This window comes from Protomyctophum bolini (genome assembly GCF_963924005.1).
Source record: "Protomyctophum bolini genome assembly, chromosome: 23".
Taxonomy (NCBI): domain Eukaryota; kingdom Metazoa; phylum Chordata; class Actinopteri; order Myctophiformes; family Myctophidae; genus Protomyctophum; species Protomyctophum bolini.
In genome coordinates, this window is record NC_137884.1 from 19,529,720 (window position 1) to 19,554,516 (window position 24,797).

The 24,797-nt window shown below is 45.1% G+C and overlaps 1 protein-coding gene across 1 annotated transcript; it reads left to right on the forward strand.

Annotated features, from left to right (window-relative positions):
- The first annotated feature begins 1,934 nt into the window (after positions 1-1,934).
- dhx57 (DEAH (Asp-Glu-Ala-Asp/His) box polypeptide 57) lies at positions 1,935-24,181 on the forward strand. Its single transcript, XM_080757568.1, has 24 exons — positions 1,935-2,146; positions 2,343-2,534; positions 2,813-3,353; positions 3,766-4,049; positions 4,856-4,968; positions 6,050-6,252; positions 6,726-6,847; positions 8,274-8,469; positions 9,414-9,538; positions 10,336-10,469; positions 10,580-10,634; positions 10,744-10,961; positions 11,947-12,063; positions 12,598-12,694; positions 13,560-13,733; positions 14,728-14,928; positions 15,483-15,759; positions 16,443-16,538; positions 16,636-16,719; positions 17,400-17,537; positions 17,677-17,751; positions 18,279-18,413; positions 21,454-21,654; positions 22,100-24,181. The coding sequence occupies exons 1-24, from the start codon at positions 2,037-2,039 to the stop codon at positions 22,241-22,243; spliced, it is 4,032 nt and encodes a 1,343-aa protein (XP_080613694.1). The 5' UTR covers positions 1,935-2,036; the 3' UTR covers positions 22,244-24,181.
- Positions 24,182-24,797: the final 616 nt, after the last annotated feature.

Sequence of the window (24,797 nt, forward strand, 5' to 3'; positions counted from 1 at the left end):
GTATGTAAGCAAGGGTCTCTACATTTTAGACCCTGATGTTGGATTAGGACACTTAAGGTCATTACACACTGGCGAATTAGCGACGCGATGCGAATAAGCGATCTGAAAATGCGAAATGTGGAGTGTTGCAGTTCGCCTGCGAATCTCTGCAAAATTCGACACCAGAGCGAACAAATAAAGAGCGAAAACTGTCGCATTTTCGCACATTCACACATTCGCCACTGATGTGGAAGCTTGCATGGACTTCAATTGGTTTCTAAAAAATGCGAATTATTCGCACGAATATATCGCGTTGCCAATTCGCCAGTGTGTAATGACCTTTACTGTTTGCTGTGGCACAGTGATGCAAATAGCCTGCATCCTTAGACGGTAATAAACGCACTAAATTAAGAAAGGACGCAATCATGTCGCCACCCTTACTACTTTTATTTTGCTTTATTTATTTCGGTGCTATTTGACAAAGGCTTGTTAAATGCTGCAATACAATAAAATCTAAACATGACTCCTAACGTCGCTAAAGTGGGACTCATAAAATGTCCCTGGGACCCATCTAAAAGACTACCCTTGGTCCTGGGTAGTGGTCACTGTAGTGGTACTGCCGGAAGCTCATAAGCATAATATTATCTTCCCAGGCCAAGCAGAGATTGCCTCTTGATTGAGCAGTAGGTAGGTAGAAATGTGGTCTCTCGTGCGGAAGAGCCTGTTCTGAATCCTGGCTTGGACATGGAGAATGTAATGTGTGGTTTGCAGGGCTGTTTAGCGCTGGCTTACTTTTCTTGAACCTATGTGTCGTGATGATCCACTTCTTATTGCAGAGGACACAGAGAAATGAGCGCGAGGAGGAAAGGAGGGAAACCCAACAGGGGGGGAGGAAGATTCAACAAGCCAAGAGGAGGAGGAGGAGGAGGAGGAGGAGGAGGAGGAGGAGGAAGAGGAGGAGGAGGTGGTGGTGGTGGTGGAGGAGGAGGAGGAGGAGGAGGAGGAGGAGGAGGCAGGAAGGGAGCGGGTGGCTGGGATGACGATGACGATTTCAGCCTCCCTCTCGGGCCCAGTCGCTCTAGCAGGTAACGCTGGCAAATTATGACGTTGAAATGATCCGATGCAACGACGTTATGGATATTTAACTCACTGGTTCTCAACGTGCGGCCCCGGTTACTCACCAGGGCCCCTTTTCCACCGGGTTGAACCGGTTCAGTTATTTTTTCCCCGCCTAATATTGAACCAGTCTAGAGTGTTTCCACTGAAAATAAATAGGTTCAGAACCCTAAAGGTTGGTTCAGTACTGAAAAATAAATGGCCACTGGTTCCGTGAAAGCACCAAAGTTTCCAAAAATCTAGAACGGAATCACTTCTAGAACCAAAGTTGTTTTTTTGGTGGAAAAGGTGCCCAGCTCTCCTTGAGACGGTTCTTAGGGGGTCTCTACTAGCTAAAGGATTGATAGTTGATATTTGATAAGCAAACTGAGAGTGTACAAAAGGAACCATTTAAGGTCGGTCCAATTTGGTTCCATTTGTACACTCTTGAGTGAAATGAATACAGGATGTTATGGGGTAGATTGGGGTCCCAGAAATCGAAATCTGCATCAAATGAGGATCCGTGGCCTGTCAAGGCATGTCCTTGGAGTTGAATGAATGAATGCCTTCATTGCATACTCAAGGTCCATAGAAAAACATAGTTGGAGTTTAAAAGATGTGATTTTCAAATCACTGACATAATGGATATTTAAATCACATTCCTATGCTTCATTCTCTGTCTCTCTCTCTCTCACTTTCTCCATTCCTGACGCCCCAGGCCTGCCTCGAGCAGAGGGCGAGGCGGTCGCGGAGGTGGGGGCGGAGGTGGGGGCGGAGGTCGAGGAGGAGGTCGAGGTGGAGGTGGAGGTGGAGGAAGAGGGGGAGGAAGAGGGGGACGGGGGGGCTCGGACAGAGACAAGAGAGGAGGTGGCAGGGGCGGCAGGGGGCTCCCCAGGTCCTTGGCGACGGAGAGGCCGCGGCCCCGGGCCCCGGACAGCAGTGAGCCTCGCCTCAAGCCGGAGATGATGAGCTCCATGCCCATGCAGAAGATCTTCATGACCAACGAAAACCAGGAGCTGGTGAAGGAGCTGCTGCGGGAGCTGCAGACGCACGAGTTCGACAAGCCCAACGAGTGAGTGCATTGATTCAACGGGGCAGTCGTATAGCCTGGAAGCCAGACTGTCCAAAAGATTAGATGGTACTAAATTGACGAAGTACTGCTTAGAATTTGTTAGTAAAATGGGAAATGTTTTGAGCCGTTTGTGCTTTTTTTTCTCCCAAAGAAGTCTCTCTGGAAAAAGTCTTTCAGTGTAATTCCTCTTTTCCAGCGAGTCTGATTCGGATTACTTGGAAGAAGAGGATTATGATGAGTTGGACCATCGCGAGGAAGGCCAGTATTGGACGACCCATGACGAGCCTGTGGACAAAGCAGACAGCCCTGTGTACGAGTCTGACTTGGAGGAGGAGAGGAGCACCCCTGAGCCTGTCATCTCTTTATTCGCCATAGGAAAACTGTGCAGGTGAACATGTGCAGGAAATGAACTGCCTAACCACTGGAACACCAAGATATTTAGTGTAGTGTGAAAACGTAAACGTGCCTAGCATGTAGTATGTATACAGTATACATGTTTGGCTAGGTTGAAATGTTAAATTTGTAACTACTGAGCAATGAAGAACTGAGAGGAATTCAGTTCCCTGCGCTGTGAACTCTCTAAAAGCCTGCATAATTTTCTTCTGTCATTCTCCTGTGAATACTTTGCTCATCTCCCCGTGTCTTCAAACTTGTCTCGGTTTGTAGGTATGGGTTTGACCGAGAGCGCAGCAGGCAGGCCCTGGAGTCTGGCGGAGGGGAATTCGGCGCTACGTTGGAACAGCTCCTCCAGCAGGTGTTTGCAGAGCGCTACGGCCACAAAGCCGTCTCCCCCGATGGCCTTCAGTCCACGCCCATGGACGAGTGTCTGAACCAGAGGCAGGAGGAGGCCCTGGCCCTCGCCGCCATTTACGGCGAGCGCTTCAACGAGCGCATCGCCAACGCCGTGTGGACGGTGACCCTGGACATCCCCTTTCTGGGGTCCGCCAAAAACTGCAGTCGGAATGGACCCGCCAGCAGTAGTTCCGGCAGCAGCAGAAGTTCCAAAATCTGCAACTTCTACCTGAAAGGCCAGGGCTGCCGGTTTGGCGACAAGTGCAAGTTCAGCCACGACCTCTCCGCCAAAGGCAGGTCCGGCGCCGGGTCTCCGGACCTGACGGGACCCAGCCGGCCCGGCTTCATTAGCGACGACCCGCCCGAGTACGAGCTGGAGATCCGATTCCCCAAGGGGAACCGATACCCGTTCCAGGCAAGGTTATTATTATAGTTAACTAAAACGTAACAACTGACATTACTTAATTTCGTCTCTGACAAATATCCCATATTATGATAAACCCCCCACCCCACTAAACAACCCATTTTGAAAAATGAATGTGGCCCGAATCTATATATATTCTTTCACAGCGAACGTTTTTAACTCAAATCTTTGCTTCTGGTGGGTCCCTGGAACAACATGTTTTATGATGGGGGGTCGGCGGCCGAATACATACAATTCTGGTGGTCCTTGACATGAAAACGTTTGAGCACCACCGGAGACATTTTGTTAGAATCTGGTCTCAGGTCTTAACGGGTTAAAGATGAATGTTTTGAAGTTAAAAAAGAAAAGAAAAAAAAAACTATAATGAAAAATGCTTAACTATAATAACTCTGTGGTTCCATAGGCCCCGGTCGTGGCCTTCAGCACAAACGACGACCGCGTTGGAGCCGCGGGCAGACTGTGCCTCACCGAGCGGCTGTTTGAAGAGGCGCTGGCGGCGGCCAGAAGCGCCGAGCCCGTGGTGTACACGCTCAGCACCCTCTGCGAGGACGAGGACGCCGTGACGGAGCTGCTGTGCGCCGGCCATCACAAGTACAGCAGCATGCCGCCCGTGGTCTCGACAGCTCCGCCCCTGGTCTCGACAGCTCTGCCCCCTCCTCTCGCCACGGCCAATTGCAGGAGTGCGAGGTATGGGGGACACTAGAATTATAGCCTGTTATATCTAGGCATACCATTTCGGGGTTTATGAATCATGATCCGGTCGTGATCTAATGATAATTTACGTGGTGTTGTAGTCTAGTTTGTAGTCATCGGGCCCGAACCCCTATCCAATAAAAAGCCTTGATGTGGCATGAGAATTCGACAAGTTTCTTCAAGTACTTCTTGGAATAGTTTGTTTGGTATATCCGTCTTGTAGTTATAGCGACTGGCGAGACAAAAAAACGAGGGGGACCATAACTCTAGTATAGACTGTCGGCAACAAAGCGATGCCAAGGTTTTCATTATTTTCTTTTTTATCATCCGTTCTGCTCTAAACCACGCCTAGACAGGATCACACAGGCAATTTAGGAACACAGACCAGACTTTCCTCCGAGGTGAAAGGTCTGTTGGTGACGTGAGGTTACTAAAATGGTATCCTCGATTGTAATGCTGGTGACCCTTTTTTCTTATTGAACATTGTATCCACATTATGTAAGGATTTTTTCCATGAAGGAAAGGATTCGAAATAAGCCTCTTCCGTCAACTTGTTTCTTTCTTTTTTTTCCTTTTTCTTTTTTAACTGCCTTTTGCCAAATAAAGAAAGGGAGAAAAATGCCAAAGAAAATTATAATTTCTGAATATTTGTGGCAGTCTCCAAATCAACATTTATATAAATAATTAATTAAAAATATATATATATATATTGGTTAATTTATAATGAACAAATATTTGAAATCTAGAGCAGTAGAATTTTCAATAGAATTTAGATTTTGATGAGTTCTTGTCATCCCTAGTGTGAGAAGCAACGCGTCTCCTCAGGAAAGCAGGAGCAGCAGTGGGAATCACACCAGCAACCCGAGGGCCAATCCGACAAACTGCAGCGCCAGCAGCCGCACACGCGTCGATGGTGAGACCACCCTCTGGGCTAATTTACAAATGTAACCATATGGACCCGTACATGCCCATTTGGTTACATTTGTACACCGGTATGCAACGGTGTTATTATCCGTGATATAGCAAGAACAAAAATGTATCGATATTATCGTGGGCCTGTGACACGCTGGGCCTATCGTGGGCCTGGCCTATGTGGCACTGCACTGCAGCGACATGGACATAAGGGCTACGCTTGCATGCGGGCCCTTTGTCTAAGACACATTTCTTCCTCGGGAGACAAATCATAAAGAACCTTGACACTATCGACCATAGGTATTCAATCTGAATATTTTAGGGTTGTGTTTGTGCTGGTGTAAATGATCAGGGAAGCGTGAAGATTTGCAATGGCTTTGGAATTTGTAGTCTTGCCATTTAGCTTAGCAGCTAACTTTAGTCAAGCAGTGCTACCAACTTGTGCTGCTGTGTCGAGGTTACAACATTAACGCTTCTGAAGACAAATAACGTTTTAGACGGACGCAGTGACTGGATTTGAGAAACGGAAACTGCAAGTGCAGCATGGAAATGGAAACGGCAGAATCTCGGTTGAAAACGCAGAGGTAAACTGAATGACGTCAGAGCACAGGCATATGCCACGGTTTATGACTAGGCCACGTGATTGTGAACACCAAGGTGTGTTAATGCAATCTTTCAGTGAGCACTTATAACACAGTTAAACAAAAATAATGAGACAGACACAATTCAGAGTATTGGAATAAATGTATTCGAATATGGAGTCGGACTCGGCAGTGAAGGGTTACAATGGAACACCGCATATACTGACTCAACACATCTCAGTCAGACTTCAACTTAAATACCTTCCTACCCCCCTCAGGGAGTAGGTGGGTCTTAACACATGCCAATGAGAAGACTACACAAGTCACAGGTCAAATGTGAGTGGGGACCGAAAACAGCTTAGGTATTCCACATTTCCTTGACGGGTGCGAACGTGCGAACAGGCGATGGAATGTAATGTTGGAAACATGCATCTAAAAACCTGTCCCAGCCTGTTTGTTGCTCATGTGCCACCGTTGACCTGTCCTCTTTGCATCTGCAAGCCAAAGAGACGGCGGTGGAGCCCGAGGAGAATCTGGACGAGAGGGAGGAGGACAACGATGAGGACGACGAAGAGGCCGTCGTCCCCGTGGAGACGGAGAGCTACGTCAACCTGAGGAAGACCATGGTGAGGAGGCACGACCCGAGGACCGAAAACCTGCTGCAGGAGAACGGCAAGCTGTGCCGAGAATTCAGGAGGAAACAGGTAAAAGATGGCTGTCGAGTATAACAACGACACGTATTTGTTACAAACTTGAGCGATACGCTCTTCTTCGTCGCGAGGTTCGCTTAGCCGACTCAGGGCCGTTCGAGTCGCGACCCGATAGGCAGAGAATAGTAATGCTGCATTCACATGGAATCAGGCAAGCGGTAGACGGCAAACGGCCCAACCTGCTGGGCGGTAAAAAGTTTAAATATTTTAACATTGATGCCGTCTGCCGTTACCGTCGTCGGGTTCTGCCTGCCGTGCTGTCCTGTTCCGGTTTGCTGTCTACCGCTTGCCTGATCCCATGTGAATGCAGCATAAATATGTTCTGGTGAGAGCGTTTGCCCCCGACTGCCACTCGCAGTGGCTACTGGCCAATCACAGCACGTCCTTGCACAACGCACGTAGGCGTTTTCGGAGCACATGTCAGAGGGAGAAGCTGCCATGTTGTAACGTTCCTCTTCCCCTGGCAGTCTTCCAGGAGCTTCCTATCCATGCTACGTCAGAGGGAGAAGCTGCCGGCCTGGAAGGAGAGGGACAACATCCTGGACCTCCTGGACAATTGTCAGGTGCTGGTGGTCAGCGGCATGACCGGGTGAGTGAGTCACAATCCACTCTGTACTGTCGCAGCACATATTCTAGTGCAGTGGTTTTCAACCAGTGCTCCTTGTGGTACCCAGCTTTAACTCTGCTTTAATTTCATTTCATTTCATTTCATATTTATTTATTTCATTTCAGTTATGGTTTTACATGATTATATACATTTTACTTTGTATTTTGTATGTTTTTACATATTCCATACCATTGTAACGAAAAGGCCTTGTGCACTCCGACAAGGTCGGGTGCGTCGGAGCCGGCAACCAAATGCGAATCATGAGAAGAAAAGGGTCCCGCACACTGTCTTTCATTTATAGAGTAGTATTTCAGTTATGGTTTTACATGATTATATACATTTTACTTTGTATTTTGTATGTTTTTACATATTCCATACCATTGTAACGAAAAGGCCTTGTGCACTCCGACAAGGTCGGGTGCGTCGGAGCCGGCAACCAAATGCGAATCATGAGAAGAAAAGGGTCCCGCACACTGTCTTTCATTTATAGAGTAGTAGTTTTATTAGATGACAACGTTTCGGTCTAAACGACCTTCATCAGGTGCACATATTCCATACCAGAAAAGAAAAGGAGCAGGAAGAAGATAAATCTTATTTATACCTGCCCCTATCATTAACCCCTTTTGGTGTTAGCATTATGTTGTAGATCTGCTATTTTTCAATAGCTAAAGCACAAGCTCATAGCGCGCTTGTGGTCAGAATGGGTTAAAAAACAAGACAAAACATATCGAGCTCCACAAGAGAACAAACAAAACAACACTGAGGGAACAAAATAACACATATCTAACCTTCTAATTCATATTTTATAATTTTTTCCTTTTTAAACACTTTCTTAAACTGAAACACTGTTGTACAACTCTTTAACTCCTGGCTTTGTGAATTCCATCATTTTATACCTGTAACTTAGAGCTTTAACTCATCGCCACTATGGGGCGCAAAAAAGACCCTGAGCGCCAGTTTCTATACATTATTTTATTTTATTTTAATTTAAATTATTTTGCCCAACGTTATACACGTCTTAAAAAGACGATAAAAACGTCGTTGGCGCTACGGGAGTTGCTAAAAAAGCAGTCAATTAAGTCGTTGGCAGACAGCGTACAATGAAACCATTACTGTTTCAAAAGTAACCAACAATGGCCAAATTGTCATAATAGAAGAAAGAGGCAAGATGTGTGAACATATAAGCTGGTAGATCGGCTCACAGTATTTATCTGTGTAACCGAGTCAAACTAAATTGAACGCCTCGACTCCTAGCCAGTTCAAATATGATTATTTTGGGGGGGGGGGGGGGGGGGGTCACGGCCTGAAAAGGTTGAGAGAGTACCACTGCTGTAAAGGAGAACATAAAAAAAGGAAAACGCATTTCTTTATTAACTCGGTTTTCACTTTGTGTTATTAAATCCCATAGGTGTGGTAAAACCACGCAGGTTCCTCAGTTCATTCTGGACGAGACGCTGGACGGTCCCGCCGAGCGCGTCGCCAACATCATCTGCACGCAGCCCCGCCGCATCTCCGCCATCTCCGTGGCCCAGAGGGTGGCCCAGGAGCGCGCCGAGCGCCTCGGCAGCTCCGTGGGGTACCAGATACGGCTGGAGACAGTCAGGGTATGATGCCCGGCCCGCACGCACATCCAACGATACACCCTGCAGTCAGTGTTGATTTTGACAGAAAGTTGGTTTTAGTCCTAGCCTTCTGAATAGTTTTCATTTAGTTTTAGTCACATTGTAGTCACCTGCAATGTTTTAGTGTTACGTCTAGTTTTAGTCGACTAAATATCACAAGATTTTAGTCGACTAAATCTACAGTTGATTTAGTTGACTGAAATGTATTTTGGCGGGCCTTGATGTCAATCGAAATGACTGATTTTGCCGATCTACAAGCTCACAACGCGCCGTGTGATCGGCTATTTTCAGCATGCAACCCAGAGCCGCCAAGCTTCCACCGTTGCTTCCGCTCATGCTTCGCAAGGAATCTCGGGAAATTTTTACCCCCTCTCGAGAGCACACGCCCCAGAGTCGGAACATGTCTACCTTTTATATGTCTATGGTTCAGAGTCTTGCTCACACACTTCGACACTAACTCTGGGGGAGCCCGGGATCGAACCAAGGACTGTATAAAGAGGACAAGAAGCGAAGACCGTAAGGGCGCCGCCATGTTGCTCACATGGTGCTCCATGGAAGGAAAGAAACATGCGCAATGGGCTTTATGCAGCCAACACTTCCGCGTTCAGCTTCCTTGATCTGCAACTGCGCATGTTTCTTTCCTTCCATGGAGCACCATGTGAGCAACATGGCGGCGCCCTTACGGTCTTCGCTTCTTGTCCTCTTTATACAGTCCTTGGATCGAACTAGGAACCTGGCGGTTCACCATCTGGCCGCGCTGCCGGCTACTCTACCCCTGAGCCTTACTTGTACAACATGTCATGCAGAAACAGCAAAAACAGCTCACAACACGGCGCTATTTTTGAAAACCGATTTAATCTTCTTTTCCTCCTCTTTATTTGTAATGGATGAAATTGATGTGTTGGATTACGTGTTTCTCTGTCCAGTCATCGGCCACCAGGCTGCTGTACTGCACCACGGGAGTGTTGCTGAGGAGACTGGAGGGAGAGTTCGACCTCAAAGGCGTCACGCACGTCATCGTGGATGAGGTGCACGAACGCACCGAGGAGAGGTGAGGAGATGTTTGTTCATGTGACAGTGGTTAACGTGACGATACAGTATGTATGTGTTTTTGATTGGTGCAACCACTCCCTTACGGAGCTGGGTGTGAAGGTGGGTGGCTGGCTGGGTGAAAAAAAATTGGACGTCTTGGGCATATGTTGTGTTAACTGTATATATGGTAATATTAAGAACAGGTAGGAAGAGGACTTGGGAGAAGAAATCTCAGACGATGATTGGGAAGATATTTTAGGTCTTGTCCACTCTTCTTCCATTTGTGCGAGGCATGGGCTAATCCAATGCAAAATTATCCATCGTGTGCATTTCACTAAAGTTAGGTTATCCAAAATATATGGTGATATTGATCCCCTGTGTGATAGGTGTCGTTCGGCCCCCGCCACGTATATACATATGTTTTGGTCATGCCCTTCTTTACGTAGGTATTGGACTAAGATCTTTGACACTATGTCGAGTAGTGTTGGGGTACCATTTGAACCAAATGTAATGACGGCTATTTTCGGAATCTCTCCCCCTGATCTATTCCTGACAAAATACAAAGCTCACTTGGTGGCCTTTACCACTCTCTTAGCTAGGCGTCTGATTCTGATGAAATGGAAGTCCTCTGCTTCCCCAACCCATCTTCACTGGATTAGAGATGTACTCCACTTTATTAAATTAGAAAAAAATAGATGTACCCTGAGAGGCTCTGTATCCAAATTTGAGGACACATACCTCCAGACCCACAGGCCCGAGGGAGAGTTGCACCACTCACTTCACACGTGTGTGATGTTCTTCTCTCCCCCACCTCAGTGACTTCCTGCTGATGGTTCTCAAAGACCTGATGGTGCAGAGAACAGACCTGAAGATCATCCTGATGAGTGCCACTCTGAACGCCGACCTGTTCTCCGACTACTTCTATAACTGTAACACCATCCACATACCAGGTGAACGCACGCACACACGTCGCACACATACAAGAATTCCGACCATCAGCAACGACGTTGTAGTAACGCTGCGTTTATTTTATTCCCCTCTCTTCTTAATTCTCTCCCAGGTCGTACTTTCCCAGTTGATCAGTTTTTCCTCGAAGATGCCATAGAAAAAACACGGTTAGTATGTCTGTATTCCTAAGTAACCAGGCTCCAGTGCTCTTAGCACTGCAAGTGCATGACGATGATGATGATGATGATGATGATAATAATACCGGTAATCCTCCAGCTATGTGATTGAGGACGGCAGCCCCTACATGCGCTCAGGAAAGCAACAGGGCGGCTCCAACAGTGGACCACGGGGTGGCAAAGGAGCGCCCAAGGGCGTGGTGGACGACCTGGGAGAAGATATGTGGAACTTCATGTCCCTCTGCAGGACTGACTTCGTCAAAGACAGCATCCCCGACCAGCAGCTCGGCCTGCAGGAGCTCACTATGAGATACAAAGGTGAACTAGGAAATTAACTAGTATTAATCTATCTCTAGATTCACTGAATCTCTTTCTGACTATGTGTGTCTGTCTACCTCGGACATCATTTGGGTGATGGTATGCATGGTGCATTTATATAGTGCTTTTATCCAAAGTGCTTTACATACGATTGTACAGTACATCACATTGGCCCATTCACACACGCATTCATACATCGATGGTGGAGGAAACCATGTGAGGCACCAACCTGCACATCGGGAGCAATTACTAGAGTCGTCAGAGTCTTGCTCAAGAAAAACACTTCGACACTAACCCGGGATCGAACGAACCTTGCAGTTCCCATCTGGCCGCTGAGCCACTGCCGCTGTTGAACGACCAATTGACCTTAATCTCCTTGGTGTGTGACACTGACCCTGTGCTGTCAAGTGTCATTTCGGGGCAAAATCAAAAACCGTGACGTTTGTATCCATCTGGCCACGTGGGTCTGTCTGTGGACTGGACAAGGACTCTATTTTCGTCCATTATCCCTAAACTACTTTGCCTTTCTTTACTACGCACGCACGCACGCACACAGAGAGAGATTTAAATAGGGTGCATTTTGCATCCCAAAGCGCAGTTTATAGTTGAGGGACGCAATAAAACAATGACCTCTGCATCCACGAGATGCACTACTGTACTGGTTTTTTATTCTAGTTTATTTTGCTAGCTTTAGTTATAATAATCATTTCTTCTTCTGTTTTCTACATGAATATAACCACATAAGTTAACCATATAAAATGAAATGGGAGTTAAATGCTGCAATTTGTAAAAATGGCAAAATATGACTCCTAACGTCGTTGAAGTGGGACTCATAAAACTCATTTCTAAAATACCATCCCTGCATCCCGGGACTCATTACATTGAAAACCTATTTACATCACTGCACACAGCCTCAGTGATCTTTGGTGCCTCCCCGACCCCAGTTGGGGAAACAGTCTTAATATAAGAAATGTTTTTTCTGCAGACACCAAGAAGTCTGTTCTGAAGACCATGTCCATGATGGATCTGGACAAGATCAACATGGACCTGGTGGAGAGCCTGCTGGAGTGGATCGTAGACGGAGACCACAGCTACCCGCCAGGTTGGACAAACCCCTGCTGTATATGTAAGGGTTAATATCTGGCTAGGTGGTCATTGTCGCCAAGGTGGTTAATCACCCTGAAGGTGAATGATATCCCGACAATGACCACCTAACCAGATATCCCGCTTATTAGATGGGCTACCCAACATAAATTAATAAATTGACCCAAAACGCAACAAAAAAAGTATTCCATGAGTTCAGAGGGTTTGATTAGGCAGCGGTCTGTTATCAAGAAATAACACACTGAATTCAGCGATTGACCAAAAGCCATGTAATAAACAATTCCGTCAAAAAACTAGCCTAAAATGTTAGGGAGGGACTGAAAATAGCAGATCTACAAGCACACTCGCTGCGACCCTCTTATGAAAATCATATGACATTTAGACAACTAAAACTAGACTAACGCTAAAACCATTTCAGATGACAAAAATATGACTAAAACTAAAGTTTTATTCAAAAGACTGACTAAACTAAAATCAAAATTTGCTGTCAAATTCAACACTGTTAACCTCCAGATCCCTGTGTATTGTGTAGGTGCTGTGTTGGTATTCATGCCAGGTCTGGCAGAGATTAAGATGCTATACGAGCAGCTCCAATCCAACAGACTGTTCAACAACAGGAAAGGAAACAGGTTTGTGTTCTGTTGCCACTGTGTGCGTGCGTGCATGCCCACAACTGTAGTAGAATTTGAGAAATCGGGACCATTTTCCTGGTCCGACTCCTCAGTCCTCACAAGAGAAATTGTTGTTCGCAATTATATGAGATAATCACAATTATTTTGCATAATCTTCAGAATCACTTCCATTCATTCAACAAATGTTCATACATTTTCAAGCATAAAATAAATTGAAATAGCATTTCTAAGGCACTTTACATTATAGATTGTGCATTACACACACACACACACACACACACACACACACACACACACACACACACACACACACACACATTCATTCATACACTGATGGCAGAGGAAAACATGCAAGGCACCAACCTGCTCATCGGGAACTGCTCAAGGACACTTAGAAAATAACTCTGGAGAATCCCAGGATCGAACTGGGAACCTTCCGGTTCTCAAGTGGCCACACTACCCCATGCGCCACTGCCATTCCTATACAAGTACAAGCTCAAACTATTAAATATGGCCTGTTTTGGCTGTGCTATTTTATTTTGATTCTTGCAACTGGTAATAGTCAGTCATGTCTTTGTATATTTAAGTGCAACACCCAGGAATCAAACCCGAGCCTCCCACGTAGAAAGCCAACTTAACCACTAAGCCAAAGGCCTATGGCTCAGGGGAGATATTAGACTTTTGAGGCCATCAGGCTTAGGCTGTGAGCCACTCTGCTGCACTAGTAGTAAAAGACGTATGTCACATCTGCCCTGTGCAATTTGTTTCCAAAGCGTAATCATTTTAGAATTATGTGTTTCAATGTCAAATATCCAGTATATACTGGTGTAATGGTTCATTATTTCTCGTCTCCCATGGGCAGGTGCGTGGTCTACCCTCTCCACTCGTCACTGTCCAACGAGGAGCAGCAGGCGGTTTTCAATCGGCCGCCAGAAGGAGTCACCAAGATCATCATCTCCACCAACATCGCCGAAACCTCCGTCACCATTGACGACGTGGTGTACGTCATCGACACCGGCAAGATGAAGGAGAAGAGGTCATTATTATGCGGTTATAGACCAGAGACCCGATTCTACAAATGTCTTCTAAATTCTGACAGTTTTCTGTGTCAGTGGTTCTCAAACTATTTCATGACAGTCCCCAAAAATTATATGTAATTGGCTGTCGACCCCCTTCTGAAAATATGTTGTTCCAGGGACCCCCTCCAGAAGCAAAGATATGACTTAAAACGTTCACTAGCCTGTGAAAGAAATTAAGAATATATATTCATCAAATATTTGCACACGTTTTCACGATTTTTCAAAAATTGCAGATCTACAAGCTTGTAGCGCAGCACTCGGTGCCGCGCTATGAGCTTGTAGATCTGCTATTTTTCAACGGGTAAAGTTTACAATAATGGTTAAAAGCTAAGGCGACACAGATGCGTCCTCCGGTCTAAATGGGTACTGAGGAATGTGTCATTAACAGGTTGTGAGCCCAAGACGTCCTGGGAAATCCCGCTATTTAGTGCCCAGTAGACGTCTGTGAATAATATAAAAAGTGGGCACCCTGGGTTACTATTTTGAAAGTGTTGTGTGTGGGCACACTAGAAAAAAAAACCCTTGGGCAGGTGTTCTCGAAGTGGGTTCGGTGAGGGTGTTTCCAAATGGACCCTTACAGGTCTGTAACTCTTGAGTGTACAAATGGAACCAAATGGACCATTACAGGTACATTTGGTTCCCATTTGTACACTCAGAGTTATAGGGGTCCGTGAAATAAAATACAAAAATGTCTTAAGAACCACTGACCTACAGTAGGAATAAATACAAATTCCATTAATAATTGTTAAAATTCAGCATCAAGTTAGTAAAATAGTAGCACAGTGTAAACATCAACTGAAGCATTAAAAAATATTAACTGTAAATGAAATGTAAATGAATGTGATAAATAATATGGTCCACTCCCTTGTTCTGCATTCACAACAAAAGCGTTTCCTTCTTTTGTTTGTTTGTTTGTTCTTTTTTTTTCTCCTCCGTTTTGTCGGCTCTCAGGTATGACGCGTCCAAGAGCATGGAGAGCCTGGAGGACTCGTGGGTGTCGCGGGCCAACGCGCTGCAGAGGAAGGGGCGAGCGGGCCGCGTGGCCTCGGGGGTCTGCTTCCACCTGTTCACCAGCCACTGCCTCCAGCACCAGCTGGCCGAGCAGCAGCTCCCCGAAATCCAGAGGGTTCCTCTGGAGCAGCTCTGTCTGAGGTAACCCACAAAGTTCTCAGTCGCCCACTGACTGATTTCAGTCATTGGGATTCCACAGCAGCCAGTGTGTTCTCTATAGAGCGTCGCGGTCCCGCTCCCTTTCAGAACGACGGAAATAATTCCCCATTCTTTTTTTTACGTTTCCAAAAGTATTTATTGAAAGGCAACCCATTCTGGGCGGGAACCCCTTTTGGTGTTACATACATTATGTTATAATTTAGCTATTGAAAAATATCAGATCTACAAGCTATGAACCTGTACGTCTGCTATTTTTGAAAAATCGTTAAAATGTGCCTCAAATCTTGTCATGATTTAGAAGAATCCTTTTTAAATTTCGACGTCCGGCCTGAGTGGGTTAAGCCCCGGACAAAGCCAACAGCCGAGTTGACAAATCATGACGATAAACAAAAATAATTGGGCTAAACAAATAATTAGAAAGAAGAAAAACTGTTGTTGTGTTGTACCCTGTCCTTTTTTTCTTTTTCTACAATCTCACAACACTGCTATGATCTTTTCTGACCTCATCTCTCTCCCTCACCACTTCTGTCTGTTAGAATAAAGATCCTGGACTTGTTCGCCGAGTGCACCCTGGAGTCCGTCTTCTCGCGGCTCATCGAGCCGCCGGCCATGGGCAGCCTCGAGGCGGCCAAGCAGCGCCTGCAGGACCTCGGGGCTCTGACCTCGGACGAAAAGCTGACGCCGCTGGGCTACCACCTGGCCTGCCTGCCGGTGGACGTGCGCATCGGGAAGCTCATGCTCTTCGGAGCCATCTTCCGCTGCCTGGACCCGTGCCTCACCATCGCCGCCAGCCTGGCCTTTAAATCACCTTTTGTAAGAAAACACTTTCGTTTTTTTTGTCCTTTTTATTTTCCCCGGGGGAAGGTTGCTGAGCAGTGAGCACAGATGCAACGTTTGAGCAACAAACGCCCTGGCCTGCACACAGACGGACACAAAAATACAGTTTTATGATAAATTGTTTCTATGGTTTAAATGGTTTTCAAATTTTTCATGCCAAGGAGCCCCAAAATTATATGTATTTACTATTTGGCCACCGATCCTCTTCTCAAAATATTTTGTTCCAGGTACTCCCCAGAAGCAAAGATTTAAACTAAAAATGTTCTCTTAAAAAATGACTGATGATCTACAAGCTCATGAGCCATGGGTAATCGGGTAGGATCTTTTAAGTGGTTGTCTTTAGAATCGGTGCCAACTGAGAGTCAAGTCTGATATAGATATAGATCAGGTTTCCAAGATTCATTAGGGTCTTCTTGTGTTGCAACTTGCAAGCCTATTTTATTTCCACTCTACTGTAGATGTGAATGTCAATTTGATGGATGCCTTCCTGCCACATTCTGTGAGATTAATTACCAACAAAAAAAAGTGCTTTTTGTGTTTTCCTGGTGGATATTACTTCTCACATTGACAGGTCACCCCAGTTCAGTTTGTTAGTCTGAGTATAACGTTCTCCGCTCCTTTTTTTATGTTCTTTCTTCTATTCCCTTCTCTTCCTGCAGGTGTCGCCGTGGGACAAGAGAGAGGAGGCCAATGAGAAGAAGTTGAGCTATGCTCTGGCCAATAGTGACCATTTGGCTCTTCTGCAGGCTTATAAGGTTCTAACAGAGTTTCTGTGTTGGAGCACTCATTAAAAAAACCCACATATACTACACTTTGTGTCGAAAGGCTGATTCTCTGGCTTCTCTGTTTCAGGGATGGTGCAACGCGGCAAAGAACGGCAACCAAGCCGGCTTCCGGTACTGCAGGGAGAACTTCCTGTCTTGCCGAGGCATGCAGGTGAGACTTTACGTGTCTTTATTGAAGGTTCATGGTTATTTTTTATTTTATTTTTTTTGACAGGGACAATGCTCATTAATCAACGTGTCAGTTTTCACATGTAAAATGTGCCAGAGTTAGCCATAAGCTAATTTACATCTGTAGTCCCTGGGTTGTGTTTTATTGTTACATCTTGTGTACAGATTCATAAGAGTTGTTTGTTCGGCTACCTTCAGACAATGTAGCATTAATATAATAATATAATTAAGTGAAGAAAAAGGAGAAAAGAGAAAAACTAGCAAAACCAATGGGATACAAAAAATAATTGATCAGTGTATATGCAATGTATGTACTGTATGCATAATGTACAAACCAGTGGTAGTCAAATTTTTCATGTCAAGGAGCCCCGAATGTAGATGATTTACCTACGGAATCCAATCTTAATATAATATTTTATGCCAGGGACCCCAAGAAGAGAACATTGTGTTAATAAATGTCAAAATAATCTCCAAATTTATGTATGTATTTTCAAGATCTTTCAAAACCTATATATAAAAAAACTTGATGGGGGTCCGCAGCCAAATACATATAATTTTGTGTGTCCTTTACATGAAAATGTTTGAGCACCACTGATGTAGTCCAGAATCGGGTCTTAAGTAGGATGTATTGTGAGCGTATATGTCATTGTTATGTCCATGCAGGAGATGGCCAGCTTGAAGAGACAGTTTACGGAGCTGCTGTCGGACATTGGCTTTGTGAAGGAGGGACTACGGGCCAGAGTCATAGAGCGAATGTGTTCCAATGGTAGCGACGGTGTACTGGATGCTACTGGACCTGAGGTACACACACACACACACACACACACACACACACACACACACACACACACACGGCTATCAATTACAGTACATTTATTTTTTTGTATGGATGCCAAAGATAAGTGCAACCTAGATGAGCATCTTTCCTCCTTGCCACCAGGCCAACCTGAACTCGGACAACATCCGTCTGATGTCTGCCATGCTCTGTGCTGCTCTCTACCCCAACGTAGTCCAGGTGAGCACGCACTCACTCATTCATTCACTCCAGGTAGAGCTTCAACTGTCGGGGCTCTATGCATACACGCCATTTTGGAAAGAACGTGGGCCGCTTCCCTACTTACTTCACAGGTGTTACCGATTATACTAATGAAGGCTCTACACCAGTGGGTCTCAAAGTGTCTTTGAGTGGGGTCCAAGTGGCCCGTACGGGTCTGTAACTCTGAGAGTGTACAAATGGAAACCAAATGGACAGAATTAAATGCATACAGTATGTTTTTTTATAGATAATATGTAGGGTTGTGCGCTTGTACCCGAAAGTAAATTAATAGGTTAGAAAATGTTGCACTTTTGGACAAAATATCAGTCAAAACAAGGTAATTGGTGTTCTAGGTCTCTCCAATAATCTCATAATGTGTGTGTGTGTGTGTGTGTGTGTGTGTGTGTGTGTGTGTGTGTGTGTGTGTGTGTGTGTGTGTGTGTGTGTGTGTGTGTGTGTGTGTGTGTGTGTGTGTGTGTGTGCGCGCACCTGTTTCCCTGGGCCAGGTGCGCTCTCCACAGGGGAAGTACAAACAGACCAGTAAAGGGGCCGTGAAGATGCAGCCCAACGCAGCCGAGCTCCGCTTCATGACCAAGAACGACGGCTGTGTCAACATACATCCCTCCTCTATCAACTACACGGTGAGAGAGCCGGAACCCTCGTCATGTCTCATTCCAAACTATATAGGGCTGCCTGCAATTGTCTTTTCTTTTCTTTCTTTAAATCCTCCTCCTTTGCTTGGCACTACGGTTGTATCCTACTGGCTCACCTGCCCCCACTGGGAGGACGTTAGGCCTACTCCTCCCGTTCAACATTCCTTGCTGACAGGCTTCCTCGCTGACGGAGCACGCACTCCAACGGCATAGGAGTATGTGCACATGCAGTGACAAATATCACCCTCACAGTCCGGCTTCCTTCTACTAAATAGGCTCTATGCAAGGGCCCCTTCTTCTTCTTCTTCCCTATAGTTATATATTATATAGAGTTACACAAAATGTTGAGACCCACTGGTAACTGGTTTTCCAGTCTGACTCTATTTGAACAAAATGGCCTTAATTGGTATAATTCAAATAGGTAAGAGACAGTGGCTGCGTCCGAAATCATTCCCTATGCCCCATATAGTGCACTACTTTGAGGTTCCGCCATTTTGTTATAGTGTCCGAATATGTAGTGAGCATTTTTGCACCCTAACGTAGTGGACTGAAGTATCCCACAATGCACCGGGAATTGTAGGGAGCATCCGATGGTCACTACAAAAACACAGCGAAGCAAATCTGCCCCATAATGCATTGCGCAAGCTCGCTCTTGAGCACACATGCACGCGTTTGCGCACGTGCGCTGCTTCTGCATGCATGCGCTCATTGCGCTCCAACTCAGAAGAGGCAGAAGTTGAACCAGCGAAAGAAATCAACACAAATGTACTTTTTAAACTTTCGTTTTCCTCTCTTTTCTTCCCTGGCGGATCTCGAAGCTACAGATCTCGAGACAAATGATCTGTGCATTTATTTGAAATTGTTTTATTTTATTTATAATAAATCTACTCATTTGCAATAGTATTACTACGGTAATCTGATCCATTGTATCACCCAGGCCCAGCGCATGACGTTGGGAGAGGAATCAGTTGCTTGCTGTAGAATATATTTGTGAGATTCTTTATCACAAACGTAGGCTAAATACATGCATGTGAGACACATATTAATTGTGTCCGAACATATGTTTTATTAATATTCATTAATTCCTGCCATGAAAAAATATGCTATCTAACATTATTTCATTGAATTGCGATAAATGCATTAAAACTTCATTGTGTAGGCAGTCATTTATTGGACTGCTGTTTCTGTTAACACCAAACGTCCGTATTGTGAGCAGAGCTTGTAGATCGGCTACTTTTGGTAATTCTTTACCAAAAGTACCCAAGTAAAAGTATACAAGCTCACAACACGGACGTCGCACGTTGCTTATAGATCGGCTATTTTTGCCGTATCCCCCCCGCCCCAGGATTAGCGGGGGTTCATGTGGTTAAGATTCAATCATGCTGCTGATATTTTCATATTATTGTCAAGGTTGTGCACTGTTTTCATATTGCTGGATAATGGATATAGCCTAATATTAATTTATTGATAATAATCATAGGCCCATTGTTATGGGCCTATGATTATTATCAATAAATTAATAAGATTTTAAAATAACCTTTTTATCATAGATATATAGGCCTAAATGCCTGCAAACATATTTTCATTAACCTATTTTTTCTTTATTCATTCATGAATTTAAAAATAACTTTACAAACTGTCCTTGCAGGGAGGTGACAGCCTGCAGTCACTTATTTGATACAGTCTGTTCCTAGCGGAAATTCAGCAGCAGCGTTTTGATTGGTTTCTTGTAGTCAGTTGATTCTTCATATCCAAATGAGTGAAACGGCCGGGATGATTTGTTTATTTTTCAAACTGTTCTTTATGAGGCGATCTGAAAAAACCTAATTTCATGCAAATAAAAAGTACATGAACCCGCGGAACTACAGCGCCCTCTATCGATATTGACGTCGGAGTCGGTGCTCCCCATACAGGGAGTATTGTCCGAAATCGTCACTATAGAGTCCACTAGAGTCTGGATCCCCGTATGGGGGATAGGGAGTAGGGAACAACCCTAGCAATTCGGACGCAGCCAGTGACTCAACAAAGGCAGATGCGTCCGAAACTGGTCAGGCTCCTACTTGGCCTCACCCCCCGAACCCACCTCACCCCTGCCCACTTTGACAGGCTGGGATGGCTTAGGGTCGACGACAGAGTACAGCATCTTGCAATGGGTCTGGTCCACAAGATTAGATACACCACCAAGATACCCATGTACCTGTCTAAATACTTCCTTAATGTAAACGAAGTCCACACCCACAACACCAGAGGGAGTGCAACAAACCATGTACAACCCAGATTCGGCACAAACAAGGGACTAAATTCTTTTCGCTCCTATGCGACCAAAATGTGGAACGCCCTACCAACAGTCATTAAGACATGTGAATCCCTTGGCTCCTTCAAAACTGCTCTCAAAGGGCACCTACGGATGGCTGCAATTCGAAACTGGCCTCTGTAAAAGCTGAATTTGTATCTGGATTGTACTATGTTTTTGTATGGACGTGATGTTGGGTGCCTGCACATATGCACACATGGCATCAACGCATGGTGTTGTGTGCAGGCGCCCTACACTCTGTCTTTGACTATGGATTGTACTATGTTTTTGTATGGACGTGGTGTTGGGTGCCTGCACATATGCACACATGGCATCAACGCATGGTGTTGTGTGCAGGCGCCCTACACTCTGTCTTTCGTTTTCTTTTCTTTTATCCCCCTGTTCCCCTCACTGTATATATACTTTTTTTCCCTTTTCGCTTCCTATATGATGAATTCCTGTTCTGTTCTTTAACTACATAGAAGTGTCTATTTGTTTGTCTCTAAATGTTTTGATGAATTGAACAATGTGGACCCTGTTGTAAACAAGTGTAAGGCTTAATTGGGTCGTCCACTCACAGTTAACAGTCTTTGTATTGAGTTTGTGCTTGAAATGTACTGTAATTCTGCAAACTGTTAATAAAGATTTCAATCAATCAATCAAAAACCGCGGTGGAGGATTTGAACTCCGACCTAGACATTTCTCCATTTGTGTGTTCTGCCGTCCTCCCTCCAGGTGCGTCACTACGACAGCCCCTACCTGGTGTACCACGAGAAGGTGAAGACTTCACGCGTGTTCATCAGAGACTGCAGCATGGTGTCCGTCTATCCTCTGGTGCTGTTCGGAGGAGGACAGGTCAACGTCACGCTGCACAATGGAGACTTCATCATCTCCCTGGACGACGGCTGGATCCGATTCGCCGCCTCCTCGCACCAGGTAGGCTGGGGGGGAAATTAGATGAAAATCCTTTATTTTTTTCGGTTGGCTTACTATTTTGGGTGGCTTACTTACTACTCCTTTTATTAAAAAAAAATACTTATTTGAGTCCTTTTGAGTTTTTGAGCTGAGAAAAAGCTTTGGAATGGCAACCCCCCTGAACTAGATGGGCATTGTTCCGTGCTTTCACTTCTAGTGATTTTTACTAGTTGCCTAGTTGCCTAGTTTACTAGTCGACTAGTTGTTTAACTAGGCCTACCTATTATGTTTTTTCTTTCATTATAATATTTGTACATTTAAAAACTGTACATTGCTGACTAAAACTATAATCTATCTTCTCTTCTCTTATCAACTAGTCAACTAGTACCAGCAAGGTCGACTAGTGGTTTTACTAGTCGACTAGTTGAATAGTCGTTGCTTAAAGCCCTAACGTGTGTCCCACTAGGTGGCGGAGCTGGTGAAGGAGCTACGCTGGGAGCTGGACGAGCTGCTCGAGGACAAGATCCGAAGCCCCAGCATGGACCTGTGCACCTGTCCCCGGGGGTCCCGCATCATCCACATGATCGTCAAACTCATCACCACACAGTAGACTACCTGCGCACCTGTCCCCGCCGGTGGGGGGGGGGGATAATAGCCTCACGTAGCCAGCCTTAAGGTCTTTTCAGACGGGATCGTCTGACGTGGCTAGTAGTGATTCATTTTCAATGAGAGGCGTGCGTTTTATTTTGGACGTGCAGAGAAGTTGACCGGCGACAACGCAAGTGTATTGACGCGGTCCCATGAAATTGTCGCACGTGTGCTTGTTTCGTGCACACGCCCACGACAGCGCCTCCTCATGAGCAGACCTGTCGTTGATCCAGGCGACAATGTCTGCGTCACACGCTCCCTGTCTGAAAAGGCCTTAAAACTGTCTTTGCAATGCAAATTGCCCCAGGCAGATTGAGTCTGGTGTCGCTCAATTGTATTGTGGGAGGACTTTGCGGAAACCCAAGTAGAAAATATGGGGCGGGACATTGCAAGAGATTAGTTTCCTTTTTCCACAACAAAGACGGATGCTGTCATAGCAGTAAACGGGACATTTGTGCTCGTACTGGCTAAATATGTAATTAAAACATTATGAATTTCTATCGAATATCTTAGTTACAATGGAATTGATTTGACGTGTGTTTTTTTTAATTAATTTTTTTACTTTTGCGTTGTGGCAGTTCCGCGATCTCCCCTGTCCACCTGGCCCCCTGTGTCCCCACTGAGATACACTAAACTCCAGTCACCAGGCCCCCTGTGTCCCCATTGAGATGCACTAAACTCCAGTCACCAGGCCCCCTGTGTCCCCACTGAGATGCACTAAACTCCAGTCACCAGGCCCCCTGCGTCCCCACTGAGATGCACTAAACCCCGGGCAAAAAGTGAATGGAGACAGCCTGGGAGCCTCAGAGCGCTCGGTCAAGCGGGCTGCGCTGCTCTGTTGTGGGTCTAACCAATAGAGTCCGTTTTTGTAACCGCCCCTTGGAAAGAAATGCCAACACTGAGAGGGACCAGACTAATATCCGCGCAGTGATATTAGTATGGCTATGCGAGGCTAACGCAGTAGACCTGTGCACCTGCCCTTTAGGGGTCCCCAACTCATCACCACGCAGTAGCCACACAGCACGGACGGACGCACCGCTTTTCACACCAGTAGTTGCCACTTTTTTACATTTCACCTTCATGGACCCCCTCTGTAACTGACAGTGTACAAATGCAACCAAATGGCAACCCTCCAATTTGGTGACATTTGCTACACATTTGTTACAGACCCAATATTTTGGAGTCCAGTGGTCACGGACGTTGAGGTACTTGGTGGTTCTCAAAAGGACCCCGAAATTTATTATATATTTGCCATTGGACCCTGATTTAAAAAATTCAAGGGTTTTCCACATTTCTTTATTTATTTTAGTTGCCTCCAAGACAGTGGATGGTATGGTTAATGGCCAATTAACACCCGCTGATGTATGTTTTACGGTCTTAATCCTACCCATGAAATGCTACTGGACAAGCAGTAGTGAAAGTTTACTACTTCCATGCTGCCACATGATGTACGACACAATTGTTTGATTTAGAGGTGTGAGTATAATAGAAATAGTCATTTGTATACATTTGCGCCAATTTTCTTCAGTTCAGGGAAACCCCCGTTTCATTTTTAATATGGATCGTGTGTCCCTGCTCACAACTGAGAAACGTATTTGAGTCCATATTGGATTTCCTAGATGGAAAATGACTGCACATATTAATGTGGATTTGCATGTATTTTGCATGTCTGACCGAGGGCTTAGCATGTTTCTTGTTAGCTTTACATTTCTTGAATGTATGAACTTCTTATTGCGTTGATGTAAAAAAAAGAAAATCTAAATCAAAGCCTAAAGGGCTAATCAAATTACTCACAATTTGGTCAGAGTTGCCAAAGAATTGGAAAGCCTGTATACAAATCTCTGATGCAGTGAAAGAATAAAAAAGGGGAAACGATTTTCAATAATGTGGCATGCAGAGGCGTACTCACTCACTTTTTTCCCCACTTAAAATCTATATGCTCAAGTTGTGAACTTGTTGATTGCTCATTTCCTAATAGACAAAGTATAAAATAGGGCTTAAAATCGTTAATGTATGTTTAATACATTTACCATTAAAGCCCTATTTCATATTTTACAATTATATTGATTTAATGATATAAATCTGTGAAGAGTTACCAACTCAAGTATTCAAATGTAGTGGAGTAAAAAGTTAGTATAGTCAAGTAAAACACCACAATTCCAAGTACAATACTTGGGTAAATGTACTTTCCATTACTGCTGACATGTTGGCTTGTGTTACCATCAGGTAGGTACTTATCCTCGCACTACTATTCCGTCTGGGTTGTATTTGATTACCGGTAGTTATGTTACTGTAGCTTGTCGGACCACAAAGGATGGCTATAGAATAGACAGGCTTGTGTTGTGGTCGACTCAGAGGCTCTCTAAGCCATTCATTCACACACCGGCTTGTGTTACCATCAGGTGCTTTAGTCCGGCAGCCGGGGGTGTAGAGTGGGACATTTGGTATAGTTTTTATTTTTATTGGCCTAAGATAGTCTATATACATACATTCATGAATCCACTTGCTGACCGGCT